This window comes from Scardinius erythrophthalmus, assembly GCF_964197995.2.
Source record: "Scardinius erythrophthalmus genome assembly, chromosome: 6".
NCBI classification, from domain to species: Eukaryota; Metazoa; Chordata; class Actinopteri; order Cypriniformes; family Leuciscidae; genus Scardinius; species Scardinius erythrophthalmus.
The window spans coordinates 19,589,225-19,611,367 of NC_138226.1; the positions used below are offsets into that span (position 1 = coordinate 19,589,225).

The 22,143-nt window shown below is 37.5% G+C and overlaps 1 protein-coding gene across 2 annotated transcripts; it reads left to right on the forward strand.

The window, feature by feature from the left end:
• The first annotated feature begins 2,695 nt into the window (after nt 1-2,695).
• On the forward strand, nt 2,696-21,906 carry epc2 (enhancer of polycomb homolog 2). Of its 2 annotated transcripts, XM_081368839.1 has the most exons (15): nt 2,741-3,189; nt 6,287-6,446; nt 6,566-6,711; nt 10,634-10,840; nt 11,483-11,631; nt 15,334-15,463; nt 15,565-15,774; nt 15,887-15,970; nt 16,893-17,032; nt 17,243-17,544; nt 18,796-18,917; nt 19,041-19,179; nt 19,448-19,727; nt 20,780-20,852; nt 21,443-21,906. In XM_081368839.1, exons 1-14 carry the CDS (start codon nt 3,037-3,039, stop codon nt 20,826-20,828), a joined length of 2,271 nt encoding a protein of 756 aa, XP_081224965.1. In that variant the 5' UTR covers nt 2,741-3,036; the 3' UTR covers nt 20,829-20,852; nt 21,443-21,906. The 2 variants fall into 2 exon arrangements, with proteins under 2 accessions (XP_081224964.1, XP_081224965.1); XM_081368838.1 differs by lacking the exon at nt 20,780-20,852 and having other exon boundaries at nt 2,696-3,189.
• The last annotated feature ends 237 nt before the right edge of the window (nt 21,907-22,143 follow it).

Genomic DNA, 22,143 nt, shown 5'->3' on the forward strand with positions numbered 1-22,143 from the left:
CAGTGAATGTACATTCACACATGAGCTGACTTGAACCTGGGTCTATAATCCGTGTGACCCACATGGGGCCACGTCACAATTTCACAAGGGCCCCTGGGCTCACTATTCCCCCTCAGTGAATACATGTAGCTCATTATATATAATTCAGGAGGTCTTAAGGTCATTTGCATGCCATGTGCATTTACTGAAGTGATACTGAAAAATCTACTGACTGAAACTTCCACTTCTTTTTCTAGAGGAATCTTACAGTGTTCATACAGGCAGGCTCCCAAAAATAAAGAGGGAGCCCAACTCAGACTGTCAGCAGTATCCTAAACACCTACATGTACAACACTTAGACACTTGGCCACACTCCTGTCAACTTTAGTTGGCAATGTGGAATGTCACATCCAGAACTCCCAGGACTCCCAGAGAAGGACCTGCAGTACCTAAAGTACAGGACCCTGAGGGGAAAGAAGAGTGTTATGGTACAGTAATGAGGAATGTCATAGCCATCACAGCACAGAGGGGATGGGACACCTCTGGACAAGACTAAAAGATGAGGTTCACACATGCAGCCCAGGGATATTCAAGTCAAAGTTTTGGAGAAACAGGATGGTTTGTGAGAGGAAAGAGACCATTTGTGAAAAGTGGAATAGCCATCTTTGAAGCCTGGGACACCAGTTGCCGGCTACTTACCTTTCATCCTTATCGCAGCAATTTCACACCAATTCACACTCGTGATCTCAATCCCTTCAATGACGCCAACAATTGACGAGTCTTGTTGTGACATCATTGTTTTGAGGTGAAGAGCAGGGGAATCACCACTATCAACAACTTTGGAAATGTCTTGAACATCAGAAAATAACATTCAAGAGACTAAAACAATTGTACTAAGGGATTTTCAGAGACATGCACATTTTAGATGAAAAAAAAAAAAGAGTTAACAAGTAGGTTAGGAAATTTGCAAAGTGTAGACATCTTAAATGAACTCCTCAGGTATTTTCCTCAATTAGAGTAACAGTTGAAGAAGATCAGCAATGATCAGTAATTAGTGGGAACAAGGCAAACAGTCCATTTCTATAACCATTTAAAACCAATTGAACAGGGAATCAGATTGTTCATTTGTGAAATGCCCCATGACACCTTGTTTCTTCTATGAAGACTAACTTTCTTCCACTCACTTCAGAAGTTTTTTCTCCCCTCTCATCTCATATAAGTTTAATTTACTGATATTGGCCTGGCAATACCAGTCATTTAGATGAGACATGCAGTATTATTTTACAATGCCATTCTTTTAAGCAATGGACTAACCATAAGGAGCACCAGGATATTTCCCAAGTGTCACAACCAAATGCACTTTTCACAAGTTTTTAAAAATGTTTTGCTTATGCTCATCAAGGCTGTGTTTATTTAATCAAATACAGTAAAAACAGTAATAAAAAAAAATTATAATTTAAAAAAATAACTTTTTTCAGTGTCACATCCTTCAGAAATGATTCTAATATGCTGATCTGGTGCTCAGGAAGCATTCCTGATTAATATCACTTTACATTTTATAAATAAACCGTGATAGCCAATCATTTTTACTGACCCAAAACTTTTGAACAGTATAGTGTACAACATAATGGCCTAGATTAATTCATGGATCCCAGTTTATGTAAGCGATTCAGGCAATGTTCTGTAGAGAAACACTGAGTGCAGTGCACAGACACTCTCCACTTATGCATCGCACATCCACCACTGCTTTAGGATTGCCTCAGTGCTCGAAGTTCTGCTCGTTCCTCTCATTAAAACTGATGTGTCTTAGCAGGCTTAACTTTTTTTTTTCTAGCAGACTGGCCACCCAGCTCACTCCTGCTGCTAGCAGACAGCCCAGGAAACTCAATTGCAGTAGACCTATCAGAAATCTAATGGTGAAGGATGGATGCTATTTATTTAATAAAACAATAAATAAAAATAAAACTCATGTCAACAGAATACTTACGTTAGTGTGAAAACGCTCATAATCAGAGTAAAACGTGGATTTAATTATGTGAACCAGGCAAATAAAAAGCAGCAACAAACAATGTCATTGCATTTGAATTGAACATTTGTGTAATTCACTGGGTTGGTCTACAACTTTATAGACTTATAAACTTTAAACGTTTTATGGTGTGAAGGTATGCTACCAACAAACTGTTATGGAAATTCATGACCATTTTATGTTTTGGCGAATCGGTGACTAATTCGTATGAATTTGTTCAAGTCATAGGCAATGTACAATCTGCTTACGCCCCATGGTTAGGTTTAGGGATGGACCTTCATGTTGAAGTTTTTCTAAAAAATTATTTCCACACGAATCACATTGTACAAATTCATATGAAATACCTATTGTAAAATTATGTTTTCTCATGAGATCAAGTTGGAAGGTAAGCTATGAAGGGGATGGTCGCCCAAATGTAGGCTTATACTAACAGTTAATCAACAGGGGAACTGTAACAGGGGAAGATTAGTACAATTTTAAGGGCCCTGGTAAGACAGGGGCCTGTCCGATGCTCCGAATCCACCCCATCCCCCAGCCAGGAGGATAGGTGACCCTGTCAAAAAAATTCTATAGCCCAGAACATTTAATATTTGTTTACATTCTTGATTGTAGGCCATCTTTGTCTTCGTGGCACGTTTGAAGACGTTATTATCATCAATATACATTTGTAATGGACGGTCTAATGCATGTGACAGCTCTACGATGCATGTATGTGTTCCCTCGTGCCCGTGTGTCGTAATATCGTGTGCACGCATGTTGTATGAGGTGCGCGCGCAGCGGCACACGCGCGCTCCCGCTCACGCTCTTTGGCAGTGTCGCGCGGGCTGTCGGGATCATGTCCGCCATGTTTTCACACCAGCCTAGAAAAAAAAGCCCGTGAAAAAACACCATAACTCGCTCAGAGATGCCCTTAACCGCCGGATTTCGATCGGAGGGACGTCAGTGAGTGCGGCCGCGGAGAGAACCGTCGGCTCGTGTGTGTACTTGTACCGAATGATCCGTGTTTAGTGTGTTTGTGATCGCTGAAAACAATGAGTAAACTCTCGTTCCGCGCACGAGCGCTAGACGCCGCCAAACCGCTGCCGATCTACCGCAATAAAGACCTCCCGGACCTCACCGACTGCGTCTCCATCAACCGAGCGGTCCCACAAATGCCAACCGGGATGGAAAAGGAAGAGGAGTCGGTATGTAAATGATTTTAAATTCATCATTTTTCATGAGGTTCAGGTGCATAGCAGGGTGTTGGTATTCACGTATCGTTTACGCACGTTTTACTGCGCAAGTCCATTCTCTGCGTATGGGGATCTGTAAGCAGCGTTCTGAGGCTCTAGGTTACGTATACAGTGCACGACAGTTGCGTAGTCGTGGGAAATGTTTTACACTAGTGGCGTGAACAAGGTTATTTACGTGAGAGATTTGCTAGTGGTCAATGCGCTTTGACGTCAGCCTTTTTGCGCAAATGCGTTCGAGATTGACGTATGTTACGACAGGAATACATGAGCTGAACGGCGTGCCTCTGAAGCCTGAATCTGTGTTTGATTCTTCAGTGGTCCTGATGTTTAGTTTCTGCATCTGCGGGCACTAGTCATCAGTTCAAGCATACGCAGAACTGCGGACACAAAGTGCAATCCACCATTATGGCATGTTTTATTCTTCACATTTGCATATCATATAGTACAGTGGTATATTAATATGGGAATTATTTAGTACCATGGTATATATCAGAGTACCATGTTCATGATGTTGCCATCATGCCACTACAATATTTATGTTCAAACCACTACCCAATGAAAAAGTAAAAAAAAAAAAACTAATAATAATAATTCTTAATAACAATAATTGTTATTATTTGCTTATATTTCATTATTGTTGTTATTATTATAAAATATACATTATTTAAACATACAGTACATTAGATATGTTCTAAATACATTAGATATGTACTATGTACTGACATTAGATATGTACTACATATCTACATTTTATATTATTGTTATTATTAGTTAAAAAAATTACTTAAGGAAATAAGCAGTTTAGTTTTATATTTTTTTTTATTATATTTTTGTAAACTAAATAATTCATATTTATTATTTTAGTATTTGGCTGCACCACTGTTATGAGTTCTTTCAAAAGATGTGTGACAGATCATCAAGCATTCATTGATTCGTTCAGTTTTATTCATATGATTTGTAAGTGAAGTTAATTTTATTAAAATAGAAGTATTAACTGTCATGCTGCCATTGTGATCAGCAAGCTCAATGTTATGTTGTACAGATGTACAGTACGGAAAGCAAGTACTTGTTAAAAATAGGTTGGTATTGTTAACTATTCAGATTCTTTTCCATTCCCAGTTTTAATTCCTGTAAGATAAAAACATTTAGTCAAACTATTAAATCAAACATATTTATTCTGTCTTTTCATGAACAAAAATCAGCAGACTAAATAACACTAATGTTTTCACAAAAATACCACACAAATAAGTACAAAGTTCAGGTATAGAAATTGTAATCAAATGTAAAATAACACTGCATAGTTTTCTTTTTTTTAAATAAAATATAGATTGATGCTTATTAAAGTTACAAAAGTTTTTCTTTTGTTCTTTGATTAACATTAATGCCTCACAGCTGCAGGTTTTATTAGGCTGCTGTAAGACCTCATGCAGGATCCAATATACAGGCGTCTGTTTACACCTGGTCATTTCATATGTTTTTACAGATCTGATAGCTATTGGTTGATAGCTATAGTGTTCCATTTACACTTGTCCACTTAAATGTGTCTCCGCAAAACGGATATAAATCCGACTTCACGTCAGCGAAAGCAATAGAAATGAGCTGCATTTTATTTATCATAAGCTAATTTCAAGATCAAAGGCCGCAATAAGACTGCATCGGCACTGGTAGACATTTAGTCTCACTACTTTTAATGAAGATCATTTTTGTTTTGTTTTATTTTCGCCAGTTTCCTCGTTGGCTTGTCGAAGAGATTCACAGATTCATCAAATAAATGAATAATCATATAATAATTCATACTTTTTTTAATAATCAACACTCAAATAGCGCAAACTGAGTTGTACAAACATTTGAATTGCACATAAGGCAGTTTTTATATAAACTTTTTAATAACAGAATTGTTTCTACTAGATTGTTGGTGAAAAATAAACATTTAAACGACTAGCTATAAACTGTAATAACTTGCTTTCTTGTCATATTCATTCAAACATACATTAATTAAACTTTTTTTTTTCTAGCTAACTAATGAGTTTATGGACATTGAATAGCTTTCTTGAGGTAAAGTGATTTTATAGCTTAGAAGCTGTTTTATTGATGTCTTTCCCTGGTTGAAACACTGATTGAGCGATTACATGAGACAGGATTCATGAGAAGTTGTAATGTGCATGGGTGAACATCAGAAGGTATGTCAAAAGATAGGCTATCTTTCGACATACCTTCTGATGTTCACCCATGTTTATTTCGTGATGCAGTAAAGAGGAGATGAGATGATCGGTTCACGCACCGCTTGATCCGTGTTGCCGTTTGAACTGCACTACAGTGATCTATCACGCAAGCAACATTTATTGTTTGAATCTCGTAATAAAATAAACAGAATTTAGAGTTGAGGCATTGCTTTATATTAAAAGTAACAAAGCTTTTTGTGATTATTGGATGGCAGACGCTCTCTCCACAAATGTTTAGTAAAGTTTTGTTCACGCTGCACATCAACAGAAAACGGCACAGACTAAATGAAATTTACACGCAGGAATCGATAAGCGGGATCAAAATTTTAACTTTATTACAAGTATCCGATTCCAGAATTGGAATCTATTTTCAATTCCCAACCCTAGTTAAATCAAGTTATGTGCTGATTTTGTGTGCCACAGATTGCATTTGCACTCCTGACCTACCTGATAATGAACTGCTCACTCATTGATCAGTCTGGAATCCAAAAGTAATCAGAACAATTTAGAGTTAATTTGTTTGCGAGCCGTGTAAAACATTGCAGCGGTTTTCATCACGTTGCTGTTCTCAGCTGCATTAGAATTTGTACTTGCCCAATTCTTATTTCCTCCTCTGTGTGAGTTGTTAAACTTTTTCTTTTTGCTTAGTCCAGCTACATCAGTTTCAGCTTAACTAACTTGCCAATGGAAATATTTTGTGCTATATATGAGGTGGAAAAATCTTTACTGTTCTGGCGTATTTGGTGTAACCTGTTCACATATTTGAGTTGACCAACTCTGTCAATGCAGAATTAGCATTACTCACACAGTCTCTCATGGTGTTTCAGGAGCACCATCTCCAGAGGGCCATCTCTGCCCAGCAGGTGTTCAGGGAGAAGAAGGAGAGCATGGTCATCCCTGTGCCAGAGGCAGAGAGTAACATCACCTATTACGACCGCCTTTACAAAGGAGAGTTCCGCATCCCCAAACAGCTCATCCACATCCAGCGTGAGTGACGTCTACCTCAAGCCCCACTGGATACTTCAATTTCTTGGTTTAAACATACACATAAAATGTAATTTGAATATGACCTCAATCTGACCTTTGCCCCTTATACTCCGCACCAGCTCTGGGTCTGGATAACGAGCTGCCTGACTATGATATGGACTCAGAGGACGAGACTTTACTGAACAGACTCAACCGCAAGATGGAGCTCAGACCTGTGCAGTTTGAGACCATGATGGACCGGTTAGAGAAAGCCAGCACCAACCAGGTAATAACAAGTGCATTATACCTTATAAGTATATGTACCTTAGGGTGTATTCACACCTGCCTTGTTTGGTTCGATTGAATCGAACTCTAGTTCGTTTCCCCCATTGGTGCGGATCTTTTGGGCTGGTGTGAATACAGCAATCGAACTCGGGTGCGGACCAAACAACCGAACCGAGACCCAGCTGAAGAGGTGGTCTCGGTACGGTTTCAAACGAACTCTGGTACGGTTCGTTTACGGTGTGAACATGAACCGACCCAACTGCAGAAAACAGTTGACTGCTCTTATGAGGATACTTAACAAAACGGACATTTTGGCATAATGGTGTCTTATTATACAGACATCCCAAGTCTCCCGGAAGTTCCGTCAGTCTCCCGCATGTCGATAGAAGCGCATGAATGCCCGCAAATCATTTAAAATCTCCGGGAATCTAGAGCGAGCGAGCAAGAGCGCGCGCACGGCAGAGAGAGGGAGCGAGAGACCTTGCGTGTGTGTGCCAGCTAGTGTGCCTCACGAAGCGCATGTAAGGACCCAAGCAAGGCTTTTATCTGTACTACCATAGTTTCTTCATATTGCGTTTGTAAAGAATAACACCAAATCAGTAAAAAAAACCCAAATATTACATTACGAAATATCTCCATGCTGAGCCTGTTTTTGCACTTCCTGCTTTTCCCTGCTTGAGAATTCTTGTCCAATGAATGGACGACCTTAGCACACGTGTGGTTTTGTTTACACATTTTGGTTCACTTGTAAAAAGAGCAGTGTGAAAGCGAACCGTACCAAATAAAAAAAATCAACATTCTATTTGGTCCGGACCAAAGCAAGTGAACTATCGGACTTTCCTGGTGTGAATACACCCTTAGATACCTTATAAGTCTTATAATTCAGTGCTTCTCAGCTGGTTTTGCTTCAGGATACAGTTTTTACATGAGATATCATGTGGCGACCCAACATGGTACCAGAATTGTATGAAAGTAACGAAAATGTCAAAATACAATAAAAAAACAGTAATATTGTAAAATATACTATTACAGTTTAAAATAAATGTTTTCTATTTTACTATATTTTATTTTGTGAAATCAAAGCTCAATTTCCAGTAGCCATTACTCTAGTCTTCAGTGTCACATGATTCTTCAGAAATCATTCTAATATCCTTATTTGCTGCTCAAGAAACGTTTATTATTATCATCAACAATAAGCTGTGCTATGTAACATTTTATTGCAAACTGTGATGAACTTTTTCAGGATATTTTGATCAAAAGAAATTTTAAAAGAGCAGCATTTATTTAAAACAGAACTTTTTGGTAACATAAATTTCTTTACTGTTTTTTTCCCCCATCAATTGAATGTGTCCTTGCTTGAACAAAATAATTATAGTACAGTGCGCAGGGACGGACTGGGGCTAAAAAACAGCCCTGGACTTTCTCCCAAATAGGCCCATCATCCGGCCATTCGCCTAGCCGTGTGCGACAGACACTAGCCAGGATGTCCTGATACTATATGCCACAATACTGTAGCCTATCAGACAAGGTATTCACAGCAAGTAACATCTCAAAACCAATGATGATTATTGGGGTTGGGTTTATTAATGAAGCCTCAGCCTTCAAATAAAAACAAAAAATGTACAATGCCATAAAATACAAATAATAAAATGTCACTGGCTACAGAAACCCCAAATTACACAAACTTGTAATTATAAAACATATAGTTACTATACCAGGGGTCTCCAACCTTTTTGTGTGAGAGGCCTGCCTCAAGGGATAAAATAATCTAGAAGGAATTTTTATTTGTTATACTCCAATATTTATTATACATAACATGGTGAAGCTTTTTTACTTTTCACCATCATATGTTAAATTTGATTTGATTTGATTTGATTTATTTTTCTGGTAAATTTAACAATAAAATAATAAAATAACAATGAAATGACAATGATATAACCAAAAAAAGAGTAGGCTGAAGCCAAGGCTTATATTTGTATATATAAATAATAAAATATCTTGATATTCTGGTTCAGACTTACAAGCGTTTAAAAAAAGAAACAATTCCTGAAAAATTATGAAAATATTTATTGATTTTTTTTGTTGATTTTCTTACTTTATGTGTTATCAAAAACAGTAGCCCAAACATTTAGTATAAATATAAATGAAAAAAATAAAAAAATAAAAATAAACTGCCATAACTTCTAAACAAAACATTACTGCATTAGGCCTATTTAATACATTTATACATGACTATATTAATATAACAGCATTTTAAATATGAATACAGACACATTTCTGCCCAAAAAAAGTTTGTTTTACTAAAGTTAATTCATAAATTTTGGTGTGAAATGTCTTCTAACTGGTTTGTTTCTTGGAACAATGTTTCGCCTGTTTTTCTTTTGCGTCAATATGTTGAGAATATCAGCGCTGTTTCATCTGGCTTTTAACAAGCTTAAATCACATAGTCATTTGTGGGTTTATAATAGAGATAGAGAATTCTGCGCTGAATTGAAATGTTTCTCAGTGGATCGCGCAGCTCTGTGTAATAGCCTAATGTTCGCGTGATCGAGATCAGCCCGCACACCTGCTTTGTCCGCGATCGCTGTTTTTTGGGCCGAGCTAATAATGCGCTGCTCAGATCAAACAAGTTTTGTTCCGCTTTTTGAGCGTTTGCCATTTGATGTTTGTCATACGCAACGCAAATGACAGCGTATAATCAAAGAGAGTTGAGTAATTTTGTAGAGGCAAAAGTTCAAATTGAAACGTTTGAAAAGGTCCAAAATTATACCATTTATTCGAAGTCTGGAACCCCGACGCGACAACTTGGGGCTATTTATGGAAAGTGTTTAGCGGGCAACTCACAGGCACCACGTTGGGGACCACTGCTATTCAAATATAATGTAAGCAAATTTAAAAGTGCAGCCTTATAAAACTAACTTTCTGTCAGTGGCTATAGGCCGACTCTTCCTCAGTTGTTGTTTTTTTTACACGTAGCCTAGCATATAAGTGATCATATTAGTGCCCCTGATGTTGGCTGTTCATATTGCTTTATTAGACTTTTTTTTTTGTGCCGACGGCCCTCGGTTGGACGGCCGTTCTGGACTTTTCCAGAACGCACAGATTGTCAGTCCGTCCCTGACAGTGCGCATGAAGAACAATGCTCTACTCCAGTGCTGTAATCTAACAGACACCCGGGAGAAAGGAATATGATTTAGAACTCCAGCAAGATAAAGTCATTTTATGCAAACCTTTATCCCATTTTTAACTTAACGACTTAAATATTCATTTTTACCTCACATTATGCCATCGAATGACTTTAGAAGTCTTGGAATATAGTGCACGAAAACTTTATGGTGCTTTACAATGTTTTTTATGCCTTTAGTGGGGCTTAACAACACAACACAATAGTATGCACAATATCGGACCTCACTGAGAAGCTGCAGCCGTGGCGGGATGATTTTTGGTGTGGCGGACCACACTGATTCATCACACAAACACTTTACGGTTGACAAATCATTTTATTATTACAATTAAAACCTAGTAAGTTGCATCCTAGTTGTATTTTTTTTTTTTTACTTATGTTGTTTTGTTCATGATTTTCTAGAATGAAGATGTGTCTGGCCATCTGTATGATCTAGCTCGATTTTACCAAGGGACAAATTGCTTGTCTCAGAATACCATAACTTTTGATTTGACACATTAATAAAATAACATTTAAAATGTTCTCCTCCATTTTTGTTATTCTAAATTTGCACAATTACATAGTTATATTTTGATTGGATTTAGCATTGCCCCCCCCCCCCCCCCACACACACTATCAGAGACCTATTTTTGAGTTGTGATCCACAAGTTGAAAACTGATCTAAAATACACCTCTTAATAAATTTGATTTTTTATTCACATGCATTCCTGTCTCTCTCTCTCTCTCAATAATTTTGTAGTTGGTCACTCTTCAGGAGGCCAAGCTGCTGCTAAATGAAGATGACTACCTTTTAAAGTCAGTGTATGACTACTGGGTGAGGAAGAGGAAGAACTGCCGGGGACCGTCGCTCATCCCGCAAATCAAGCAGGAGAAGAGGGATGGCTCCACCAACAATGATGCTTACGTGGCCTTCAGGCGTCGCACAGAGAAGATGCAGACTAGGAAGGTATGCACATACTGTGTTTTGTCATGGATGCCTCAAACAGCATTATTAGAGGGCATTCAGACAGGACTGGTTTTTACCTTATACATTTGTGCATCAAACTTACGCAGACAAACATAGTACAAAACATAGTACAAAGTACCCTACCTGTGAACGGCAACCCCAGTACTGACAATAAATCCAAAATAAAAAAAGAAACAGTTTGTTATATTAGCTCATCCTATTTATTCATGAATTCATTTTCCAAGACTTCATGTATAGATCATTTGACATACAGCTTCAGATTGTTTTGTTTCATCCAATGCTATGGTTATCACTTTCAGATTCAATCAGGTATTTAAATACGTTTGTTAATCCAGAAACTTTGCAACATGTAGTTAGCAGCATGGAAAATATATATTATATACAGAAAATGAGCAAAGATCGCTGCCATTATGATCACTGAAGCTGTCAGATAGCTTACAATGCTATGTATGTATATTATATATATATATGTATATATATATATACACACATGCATACATATAAATGAACACACACACACACACACACTCACACGTCCCTAATAAAGATCACATTTTCCCCTCAATAGAAGTGTGAACACCTACCGGAACCATCCGTCTCTCTGTTATGCTGTCTCTGTAGAATCGCAAGAATGACGAGGCGTCTTATGAAAAGATGCTGAAGCTGAGGAGAGAGTTCAGCCGAACCATGAGCATCCTGGAGATGATCAAGAAGAGAGAAAAGAGCAAACGAGAGCTGCTGCATCTGACACTGGAGGTGTTTGAAAAAAGGTTTGTCAACATTGTTCTTTTAATACAGCTGTTTTGAGACAATGTCTGTTGTTGCATACTCTATATAAATAAACTGTCATGTGCAACTTAACAGTAGTGTTGTCAAAACTACCGACTTCGGTACCATGACGGTAGTGAACTTTTTTAAATGTTATGATAACCAGCATTTCCTTCTAGCTTTTTGAGCGCTGTTGAACGATTCTTAAACGCTTCTGATTGGCCATTGTTCACACGCTCAACATATATGTCTGTGATTGGCTACAATGATCAACGCTTCAAAAACATGTTGTCTTCACTGAGCGCTTACACAGATACACACAGGAGCATTTGAAAGCAGGCGTCTATCAGTGGATCCCTAATATATCCGCTGATAGATATATCCGCTGATAGACGCCTGCTTTCAAACACTACTTAACAGCTAGAATGGTTGTTGTGTGTAAAGTAGGCCTGTCGCGATAGTCGATAAGTCGATTAATCGCACGATAAAAAAAATGAGCTCGATAATTTTTCCGGCCGCGATAATTCCATTTGCATGCTTGTTTGTTTTCCTCGTCTCTCTCTCTCTCTACCAAAGAGACTGGATGACCACTCTCGGTTCTTTAGCGTAGGAGGAGTGAACCCTCTTGTTGTCAGTTGCATGGTCTTTGTGTGGGGAGGCGGCGGCGCGGCACTTGTCAGTCACATGGTCTTTGTGTGGGAAAGGCGGGACTGTTTGCGGCTACTGCCGGGAGAGAGAGAAGACGCTAGTTGTGAGTTGCGACAGCGAGCCCGATCACATGAAAATGCATATCTATACCACGAATGTTATTTCTCGTGCCATTTATACGCCAAAAATAGTTTTTGCGTGCATATGATACGCTCTTTATGGCGTGTAATACGCACGCACTCCTCACCCCTAATCCTAACCAAGTATTTTCAGTGCGTAGCATACACACGCAATAAAGTGCGTCTCCGTCTTCCCGACAGTACACAATCACTTGACAAAGTAACAGGAGGACAAAGTAACAGTGCAAAATTGTGCGATATGGCTTGTTGAGGCTTTTTTTTATTTGTTTACAAAGGTCCTAACTGTCAGTTTTGCCTGTTATGGAATGTATCACCATTTAATAATGTCTAAAGCCTAATGTTTAATATTTTTTGAAGTGCAATTTTGTTTCATTTTATATATTAACAGACATTTATTTTGTTAACAGACACTAAGAGTCCATTGCTTTCATTGTTTTTGGTTGTTTTGTTCATTTTTTTGGATATTTAAAATGTTTTCCGTTTTCAATGTTTAATATTCTTTAGAAATAAAAGTTTATAGATCGTTGAAAAGGTGTACCTGCATTATTATGCCATTATAATTATATTAAATGAAAATGGTCTCAGAACGACAATATTATCGTTTATCGCGATAATTTCTTGGACAATTTATCGTCCAGCAAAATTTGTTATCGTGACAGGCCTAGTGTAAAGTGACTCATCTCTCTCGCACCGATGCCACTTTTTCCCAGAACGAGTCCAATACCGATACTTTAATTTTTGGTACTTGCTGATACCGATACCTGTATTTTCACTGCATTTAATTTTTTTTATATATATATTGGGTAGAGAAACTAAAAGAATATGAATCATATTAGTTGGCTTAATTTGTTTAGTAAATATTTCCTTCAGTTGTTTTCATGCTTAAGCATGTTAAAATGTATTGTATGAACTTCTGTTACTTTCACTGTTCATTCTATTGCTCTATCATATTTTATCTATTATTTAATTGCACAGCACATATTTAAAGCTGCTTCAGTGCTAAGGATTGGGTCAGAGGTTCAAATGTGTAGATGCCAGTGAAATATCACAATTCTCTATTATAATTTTGATACAGCAAAAACTACTAGCCTAATTAATGTAAATTCAAAACATTATTAAAGACAAGCAAGCAGTCAGCAATAAAATAAGAACAAAAAATCGAATTACAAATAGCACAAGTAAATACAATAGAACAAAGAAAGGCTACAAATTAAATAAACAGCTGTTTTTTTTTTTTTTTCTTCCAGGTAGGTCTAAAAGTAGTTTTCAGGTACATAATTTGAATAAAATAATCAAATGTGAAATAATACTGCATATTCATCACTATATAAATTAAATCTAGATGAATCTTTATAAGGTTACAAAAATAATTGTCAGTAGCAGTGAGGGATTTCTTTGTCTTTTGTATTTACAGTAAAAAAAAAACACAGCAGCAGATTTATTAGGCTGCTGTCCCAAATGCACCATATAGCCTGCCCTATTATATGCCCTATTATGATCCAATATAGCCTGCCCTACTGTACATTTGTTTTCTTTGTTTATGTTCATTAAGGTATAATTGACTACCGGTATGTTTACTTGGATACTCACCAAACGCAAGACGTGAAAGAGAATTCAGTTCAATTTGCACGCTGTCTGAGGCAGCTTTCAGGGCGCGTGCTTCGGATGTTTGCGTTTATGAAACTTCTTGACCTGCAAACGTCCTGTAATAATGTAGGGAACCACTCGTCATACATAAATCACGTAACAGTTCATGTTTTGCTTACGTATACGATTTAGTTTTAATCCAAATGATGCATGTGTGCTGAGTGAACCATCCGCAATCAAGAGCATGCAACAAATCTTTCTCTCTCTCTCTTCCTTCAGTTAACGTTAGTAATACATGCCTCGCTTTACTTTCTTTGCTATTTACAAATCCAACCGAACTACAAACTTTCCACTGATGTGTGAAAAAAGGATGTACTCGACATGATCGCGTGTCTGTGCTGCTACACACTCATTCCACTGCGTGTTTTTCACTTATCAGCTCACACACCACAGTTATATAGGCATACTATATTTTAGGGCTGGGACGATATACCTATCTCCCGACTCGATACTATCACAATACTTGGGTGCCGATACGGTATTGCGGTTTTTTTTTTATATATATATATAATTTTTTAAGAATTGGATTCTACAAGTATTGCGATTCGATATTGCAAATTTCGGAAATAAAAAGGAAATAGTTATTGGTGTATTTATTTGTGTAATTTTTTATTCTTTTTTTAATACTAGACCATGGGGAAAAGTTAAATCATTCATTTTCTACAGACTGTACATGATGCATAAGATGAGTCATATTTACAAAAACAATTCATCTCATCATCTGACTTTTATTTCAGAAGCATCATACTACATTCTCTTGAATAAATTATTCAGTAACAAATACATTTAAGTCACTTGTCGCCACATAAATGTGTTTAAGCGCCAAGTTTCTATCAACAGCTGATTTACTGTATTTTGATCGCTATCGTAGACATCAGTGTTTATATTTGAACTTAAAACTTTTATCCCAGTACTTCTATGATAATTTTAACTATTGTATCACAGAAACAATAATACTATGAGGTTGAAAAGACTGCTGTTTCATGTCTACTCTCTCTGGGTCAGCGGCAGCGCCAACACAGATTTATTTTCTCCCAGCCCTAATATATTTTTTTTAATATTTCACTGATTAGATACATTTACTTTATAGCATTCTCTTTTATCCCCATTATACTCTGTTGTCTGTGATTCTTTGTCTGGACACAATGTACACGCTGCGTGATATCGTTTGTTGGTATCGGAGCATTTTTATGTGTACAAGTGCATGAGCGCAGTACCGGTGCATCCCTAGTTTTTACATATTGTTTCTCCTTGTTTTGTGTATATTAGATATCAAATTGGAGACTTCTCTGGAGAGGTTCTGAATGAAGTCACTGTACCTCTGGCAGAGAAAACCAGTTACCCTGCACCCACATCCTTACCCATGAGCAGTCGGCACAAGGCAGAGAGCAAAATTAAGGTAAAGGCCAACAGTAGGAGGGAAAAGATCTGCGTGCGAGAAATGTCTTGAATGTGCTCAGTGATAATTATAAAACCATTTCTTCTGTCTCTTTCCTTCAGTCACACAAATCTGGGTCCAAACACCTCCACCCATTCACAATCAAGCCTGAGCCTCACTTTGACTTTGTGCGTTCTCATAAGAAGTACAACAAGAGGCCCAAACTTGATACATTTCGGCAGCCTGGTCGGCCAGAGCGACAGCAAACCATCATCAAGGCAGACATTAAACAGTACGACTTCCACAGCTCTGGAGAGGAGGATTACCCACTGGTCAGTATACAATCAGTGTTTCGTTACACATGCTTTACTCAAAAGACGTTAAAATATTTTTTGTCAGAAAATTTAATAGTATATATATTTCTCCTTATTTTCTCTTCTGAAGTCTCCAGTATCAGAGCCGGATGAAGAGAACGATCCTGATGGAAACTTCGCCTTTAGAAGGAAAGCTGGCTGCAGTTACCTCTCGGTGAGTTTCCCACTGAACATCAGTGATGGCTGAAGAGCTGGGCAATATAGCTGAATAATTATATCTTGATAATTAAGCTGCACTAAAATGGCTTAAAGCAGTGATTCTCAACCAGTTTGAGTTCGAGGGCTCCATTGACCACAAAAATATTTGAAGGCCCCCTAGTTGTTGTTTTGCTTACACAACATTTTTTGAATCCATGGACCCTCCTACAGTAGTTTTTATAAATTAAAAAAGTAACTGAAATAATAAAATTTGTCAACATGTTTTTGTTTTGGTTTTTAACCGTATTTTAAGGCTTGTTTTGTCTTTGCTGAGGCCCTGTAGTGGGCCCTGGACCCCTGATTGAGAACCACTGGCTTTTTTCTACAATCATTTCAACCAGCCGTTATTGTCAAGTAGATAATTTATTGTATTAAACATTTAAAATAAACACACAATATTTTTTCTACATTATTTGTAATAATTGTATTTATATAAGTGCATGTTGTTATTCTAAATACTTGTAAGCATAAGAAATGCTGCTTGAGGACCTTTGAGAACAGTTATGAATGTTAATTCATTTTCGAATTAACATTCATAGCTGTCCTCAATGGAATGGTAATTGCATCAGATCATTGTTTTTAACTTACTCAACCAGTAGGTTTACATTTCAGATTTGCAGAAATTAACCTTACAACTGAACTCTCTCTTCCATGAGGGTCATGACACAGGGAGGGTGTGAAGGTGCCGGCACTGGCATTTTTTTTTTTTTTTAGCATGTAAATTAAAGCGCATGGCCAAAATTGAGTATTGTGAATAAACCCTCCTGCCCATAGAGTATGATATACTTGCTTTATTAGTGACAGAGCACCATATTATTTAGCTCTGTGGTGCATTGGTAATTTCCTTTGCCATTGTTAAAAGTTTTGTGTGTCCTCAGCCACTGGTGGATCAGAGCTGCTCTCCTCACTGGCAGCAGGCGGATCAGGACCGGCTGTGGCAGAGGAACTGTCTCACCGCCCTCTCTGTGCCGAAACGCTGTATTGCAGTGGCACACAGGAGGGTGGGCAGAGGTGGCAGGTGTGTCACTATTTACAATTTACCCATTTCCCCTTTCATCTTATCGTTTATTGTACTCGAGTATAGATGATGTGTGGTTTAAATTTATGACCCTGCTCTTTGTTACTTCAGATTAAAGTAGAAAAGTTGATGAGGCTACTCCCTAAAGATCAGCGCTGAAGGTCACCGATTGTACCAAATATCCTAAAGCACTCTGTTGTTTTCCTTCAGGGTTGTTTTGGATCGCGCCTCGTCGGATCTGGACCGTGCCCTCAGGCACCTGGACCCTGACATGTTTTATCCCTCCGCTGGCTCTAGTGTGCCTGACCTCCCCGTCCACACAAACACAAACTCTCACATCTCCAAATCGGCTCCTGATTGCTCACTGACTCAGCTCCTGAATGACATCCAGGCCTGCAGGTGGAAGTTTTTCCGCCCTCGGCCGCTACAGGACAACTCAAGGAGTGAGGACAAGAAAGGGACTCCGCAGGTGGAAAAAGGTGGAGGGACACCTCTCTCTAACAGTGTGTCAGGTGAGGCGTCTGAGCTGAACAGGATTCAGAAGGTCAATCAACTGAATTTCGTTCACCATTGTGCCTTTCTATCTATCAGTTTACTTTTGGGTTTTTCAACAAATTCAGCCTGTCAATCATTTTTAATGTGGCCTGCCGATTGATTTTGATGAAATTGCTGCACTGTCTGATACAAAATAGCATTCTATGCATAAAACTCAGCAGAGTTCAACGGCTCTCAGTGGTTGTCTATTAGCAGACTGCAGTCCAAATGCGGAGATTTTTTTGCTGCTCATAATTAGCTACATTTCTTTTATAAACTTGAACTGGCATAATTTAGGCACACACATTCAATTGTTTACTTGAGGTGAGCTGTGCTTGTGCTTTTTCTTCTTCTGTATTTATACAGATTTCTGTATTTTCCAACTGCCTTTCCATGATGCACTGCATAATTCCGAGTAAAGCCAAAGCACAGCACTGTGTTCATTTTCAGTTTCGATTCTCAGTAAATGCTACTTTGCGAGTGCTGTTCTTATAATCGCTTAAAATTTGCAGTAGTGAACGCAGTGTGCACCAACCATCTTCCCAAATTCATAATGAGAATCGTTTATAAATCTGTTATTATCAGGGAAGAGTTATGGTCATCCTGAGGTTTTCCGTCAAAATAAAAGCTCAGTTGTTTAATGTTTGAAAGCAAAGAACTTAAGGCAAGCATAAATGTTGGTATTGTAATTTTACTGTTGTTAAAATAAAATAATGATTATTATTGTGTTTGATAACAATAATAAAAAAATAATACTTTTATTATAATATTGTATTATAATGTAATTTATTATTATGATTAGTAAATACTGATTTTACAGTACGATAGTATTTTTTAATAATAATTGTGCAGGGGGGTTGGTGGGTCAGGTTTTCCTTCTTTGTCTTTAGCTGATCACATGCCTGTTTGATGCTCAAGTATCATTTCTTATTGTCACTGTTGAAAACAGTTGAGCTGCTTAATATTGTTTTTGGAAACCATTATGCACTTTTCAGGATTCTTTAAATAGAAAGGTCAAATGAACAGCATGTATTTTAAATAGTAATATTCTGTAACATAATACACGTATTTACAATTTGGTCAATTTAATGCATCCTGAATGAATAAAAGTATTAATTTCTTTCAAAAAAAGTCCTTTACTGGCACCTAGTGGGGGAAATAAAAATTGCTGGTTTAAAGCCTCTTAAATTTGTAGAACATCACATTTACACCCATGTTCTTACATGCAGGTGGATTCACAGAAGAGCAGTTTCACTCCCATCAGCAACAGCTGGTTCAGATGCACAAACAGTTACAGCAGCAAGAACTCCAACAGAACTCGACAGCACCAGAACCCCACAAGCCCCTGCCCGTGAGTATATCCACACAATGCCAGGCATTATGGGGCTAAACCTCACTCTTACTCTATTCTGTAATAATTACGGAGTCATTGTTATTTTTTTATTTAAGAAGTAAAAAATCATTTCTTTTACAGAACACGGCCTCATCTGACTGCATGTCTAAGACTCTGGACTCGGCTAGTGCACACTTTGCTGCCTCTGCTGTGGTCAACACTCCCAACAATGAAAACAGGCCCCAGATTGCAAGTGTCAATGGCGTCCTTTCTAATTCAGGCATGTGCAGCTCATTGGGAATTGAGCAGAGGCATTGAAATATAAAATAATCTTTATATGAAAATATGCCTGTAATTTTGATCCAAATATTTTAAAACTGTAAACTGCTTTATAGAACTTATTGGGGAATCATAGCAAAACTGTGACTGAAAACCTTTTTTTGGACATTTATATGACAATATCAATCGCTTTGATGTGTGGTTAATTAATGGAAAAAAGGTGAGCATGATTGATTATTTAAATGATTTGTTATTTTTGTCTCTTGCAGGAGGTTTTAGACAAGCCAAATTGAACCGTTCTGCAGGTGGTGGTGAATCAGGCTCTTTAGTACGGATGACGAGTGCATCTGGCCTTCAGCTGCCCGTCCCTCAGTCTCTGCCTCACGGCCACGGGCACCTGAGTACAGTGAGCGCTGTGTCTCCTGCACACACACACCACAGTGCACGTCTGTGTGCCCCTTCACCCTCAGCCTTAAAGCTTGCCAGTGTTGCTAGCAGTCTGGACCGGGTACCCAAAGTCACCCCCACTAGTGCCATCGACATCGCCAGGTCTGAAACAGAACTTATTCACTTTACAATTGTTTTTTTTGTTTATTTTTATGTTTGGGGGGAGGGTGAAAAATGAATTCAAGTATCTGTATTTATTTATTATTTTACAAAAGGAGAGATAAAAAACACCTGCTCATGAGTGCTGTATGTTTCAAAGTCAAAACATGGTGCTTTTGCACTTTCTACAGGCTCGCACTTTCAGAGAAGTTCACAATCAATGAAAACCACACATTTATGCCAAGCCATTACTTATGAACTACTTCTGATGAATTATGACAATGTTTACCTTATGGTGTTCATATCATACCTCCAAACTCGTTGCATTTTTAAAAAGCGCAGCTGCGTTGTATACCGTATTTACCAGAGTAGTTGCCATATTTCTGTTCTTCCTTAAGCACCACCTACTGGCAGAGAGTGTAATCGCATTTTCATTCAGCTGGTGGATTGAATATATAATTGTAGTGTTTGATTTAAAAAAAACCTGCAGAAACCCTGGCCTGGACTGCGCATTCATGACTATAAGCGCCGCAGTTCACTCTGACTCGCCCAGAAAAGCACACAAGTTGTGAGAAATCAAGATTAATAAAATCACGACATGAAAAACGCCTAGAAATCCCCAAAAATAATCTGTGTACTTTCTTCACCAAGTTGAATATCTCCGGACAGGAACTCTTTAATTTGTATCTTTATTCTATTGTATTTATTTGTGCTACTGCTTGTAATGTAAGCTAAAGGGAAGGCACGACGTGGACGTTCTAATTTCACTATAAACCACTGCTTCACAGGGCTTATTACGGTTAGTCCATACAAATATATATTTTTTAGATTATTTATTTTATTTACAAAATAAACACACAGTAACAAAAAAGATGTTTGTAGAGTAATTTACAGCAGCTTTGAACGTGACTCAACCAATCAGAATCCAGTACTGGAACTTTCGTTTTATAATTGTTTTGGTGACATGGGTCAGGTTGCAGGTTTGCAAGTGTAGGTTTGCAAGGTTACATGGGTCAAAAACAATGAAAACAATAACTTTTTGTGCATTTTGACAGGGCAAGTAAAAATCTGAACTGGTCTGACTGGGCCAATAGAAAAAATTGAGCCCTGATATATTGAAGGGCACAGGTAAATGTGACATTTATTATAATGGGTTTATGTGAAGATTGTTTTTATTTCACTTAAATTAAAACGTTTTTGAACTTCATTTTTTAAAGCCTGATGAATGTTAAAATTGATAGCTTACAATTATACTTATTTAATTAATGGCTAAAATTGAGAAAAATCAAATAAAAAAAATCATAGAGACATCAGTAGCAGTATTGGTATCTGTAATACTGGCCTTTCAAAAAAAGATGCCATTAAAGAAATATTTAAAATATAGGCTACTGTCTTTATGCTGTTAATTTGGTTAACTTTAATGTTAGGTGCGAATTACAGAAAATAGTCGATTTTTAATCGATTGACCGCACTGAAAAAATACATGTTATTCTTTTTTTACGTGTATATAGACTTGTATGGAACATTAGGTCATGAATATTTGCCTCAAAATTAATATATTGGAAATATATTGGTAAAAATGTGTACAGACCCTGAAGTAATATTTCCAAAAAAAACAAAATCTTGCTAACCCCAAACTTTTGAACGATAGTGTCTTATATATTTGAATTCAAATGAAAATGAAATTTTGAAATTCTATATTTGTATTGATCTTGCAGGGAGAATCACGAACCAGAGAGGCTGGCTCTCAACGGATTATCAGAGACCACAGTCGCCATGGAGGTCACATAGCCCATCAGAAACACAAAGACTTCAGTGCTGAGATCTGTGCGCTTCTACACGGACTTATACCCAAAAGCAGCATATCAAAATATTAAGAGAAATTTGTCAATATTATAAGTGTACATTTTGTAAAATTGGGAATTATCACTACCTTGTAAAATAGTATATTTGTATCATTAGTCTGTCATTTCTGTTACTTGAATCCTAGATTTTTTTTGTCATCATGCTTTTGCACTTGAAAATGCAAGCAAGACAAGTGCATTAGTTCATGTTGGGATCATGAGCATGAATATAGGTCCTGCGTCACTTGTTTTAACTATTTATTTTGCAATGTTTACATTTTTGTATCTCGTACAAATAAATCCAATGTTGTGACCACAAAATGCAGACATAGCTAGTATACCATGCTTTTGTGCCTTTTTTTCTTTAGAGGAAAGAGAATTTCGGTTTCACGGATGAAGAAATGTGCCATTTTACAAGTGATGATCTTCCCTCTTGAGATGTTGACCGTATTTCATTGGTTTATTTTTTTTGCCACCTTCTTGTCTTACCAAGAATAGCATGTTAATTCTGGAGGCCTATGGCCTCCACCAGAAGGTATTTACGTGAAGTTCTTTAAGAAATCTAGCAGAAGACC

Coding starts and splice junctions, on each gene's coding strand:
- epc2 (XM_081368838.1), top strand. CDS start 3,037: ATGAGTAAACTCTCGTTCCGCGCACGAGCGCTAGACGCCGCCAAACCG. Junction 6,447..6,565: donor ACAGCTCATCCACATCCAGC/GTGAGTGACGTC, acceptor ACTCCGCACCAG/CTCTGGGTCTGGATAACGAG. Junction 6,712..10,633: donor AGAAAGCCAGCACCAACCAG/GTAATAACAAGT, acceptor ATAATTTTGTAG/TTGGTCACTCTTCAGGAGGC.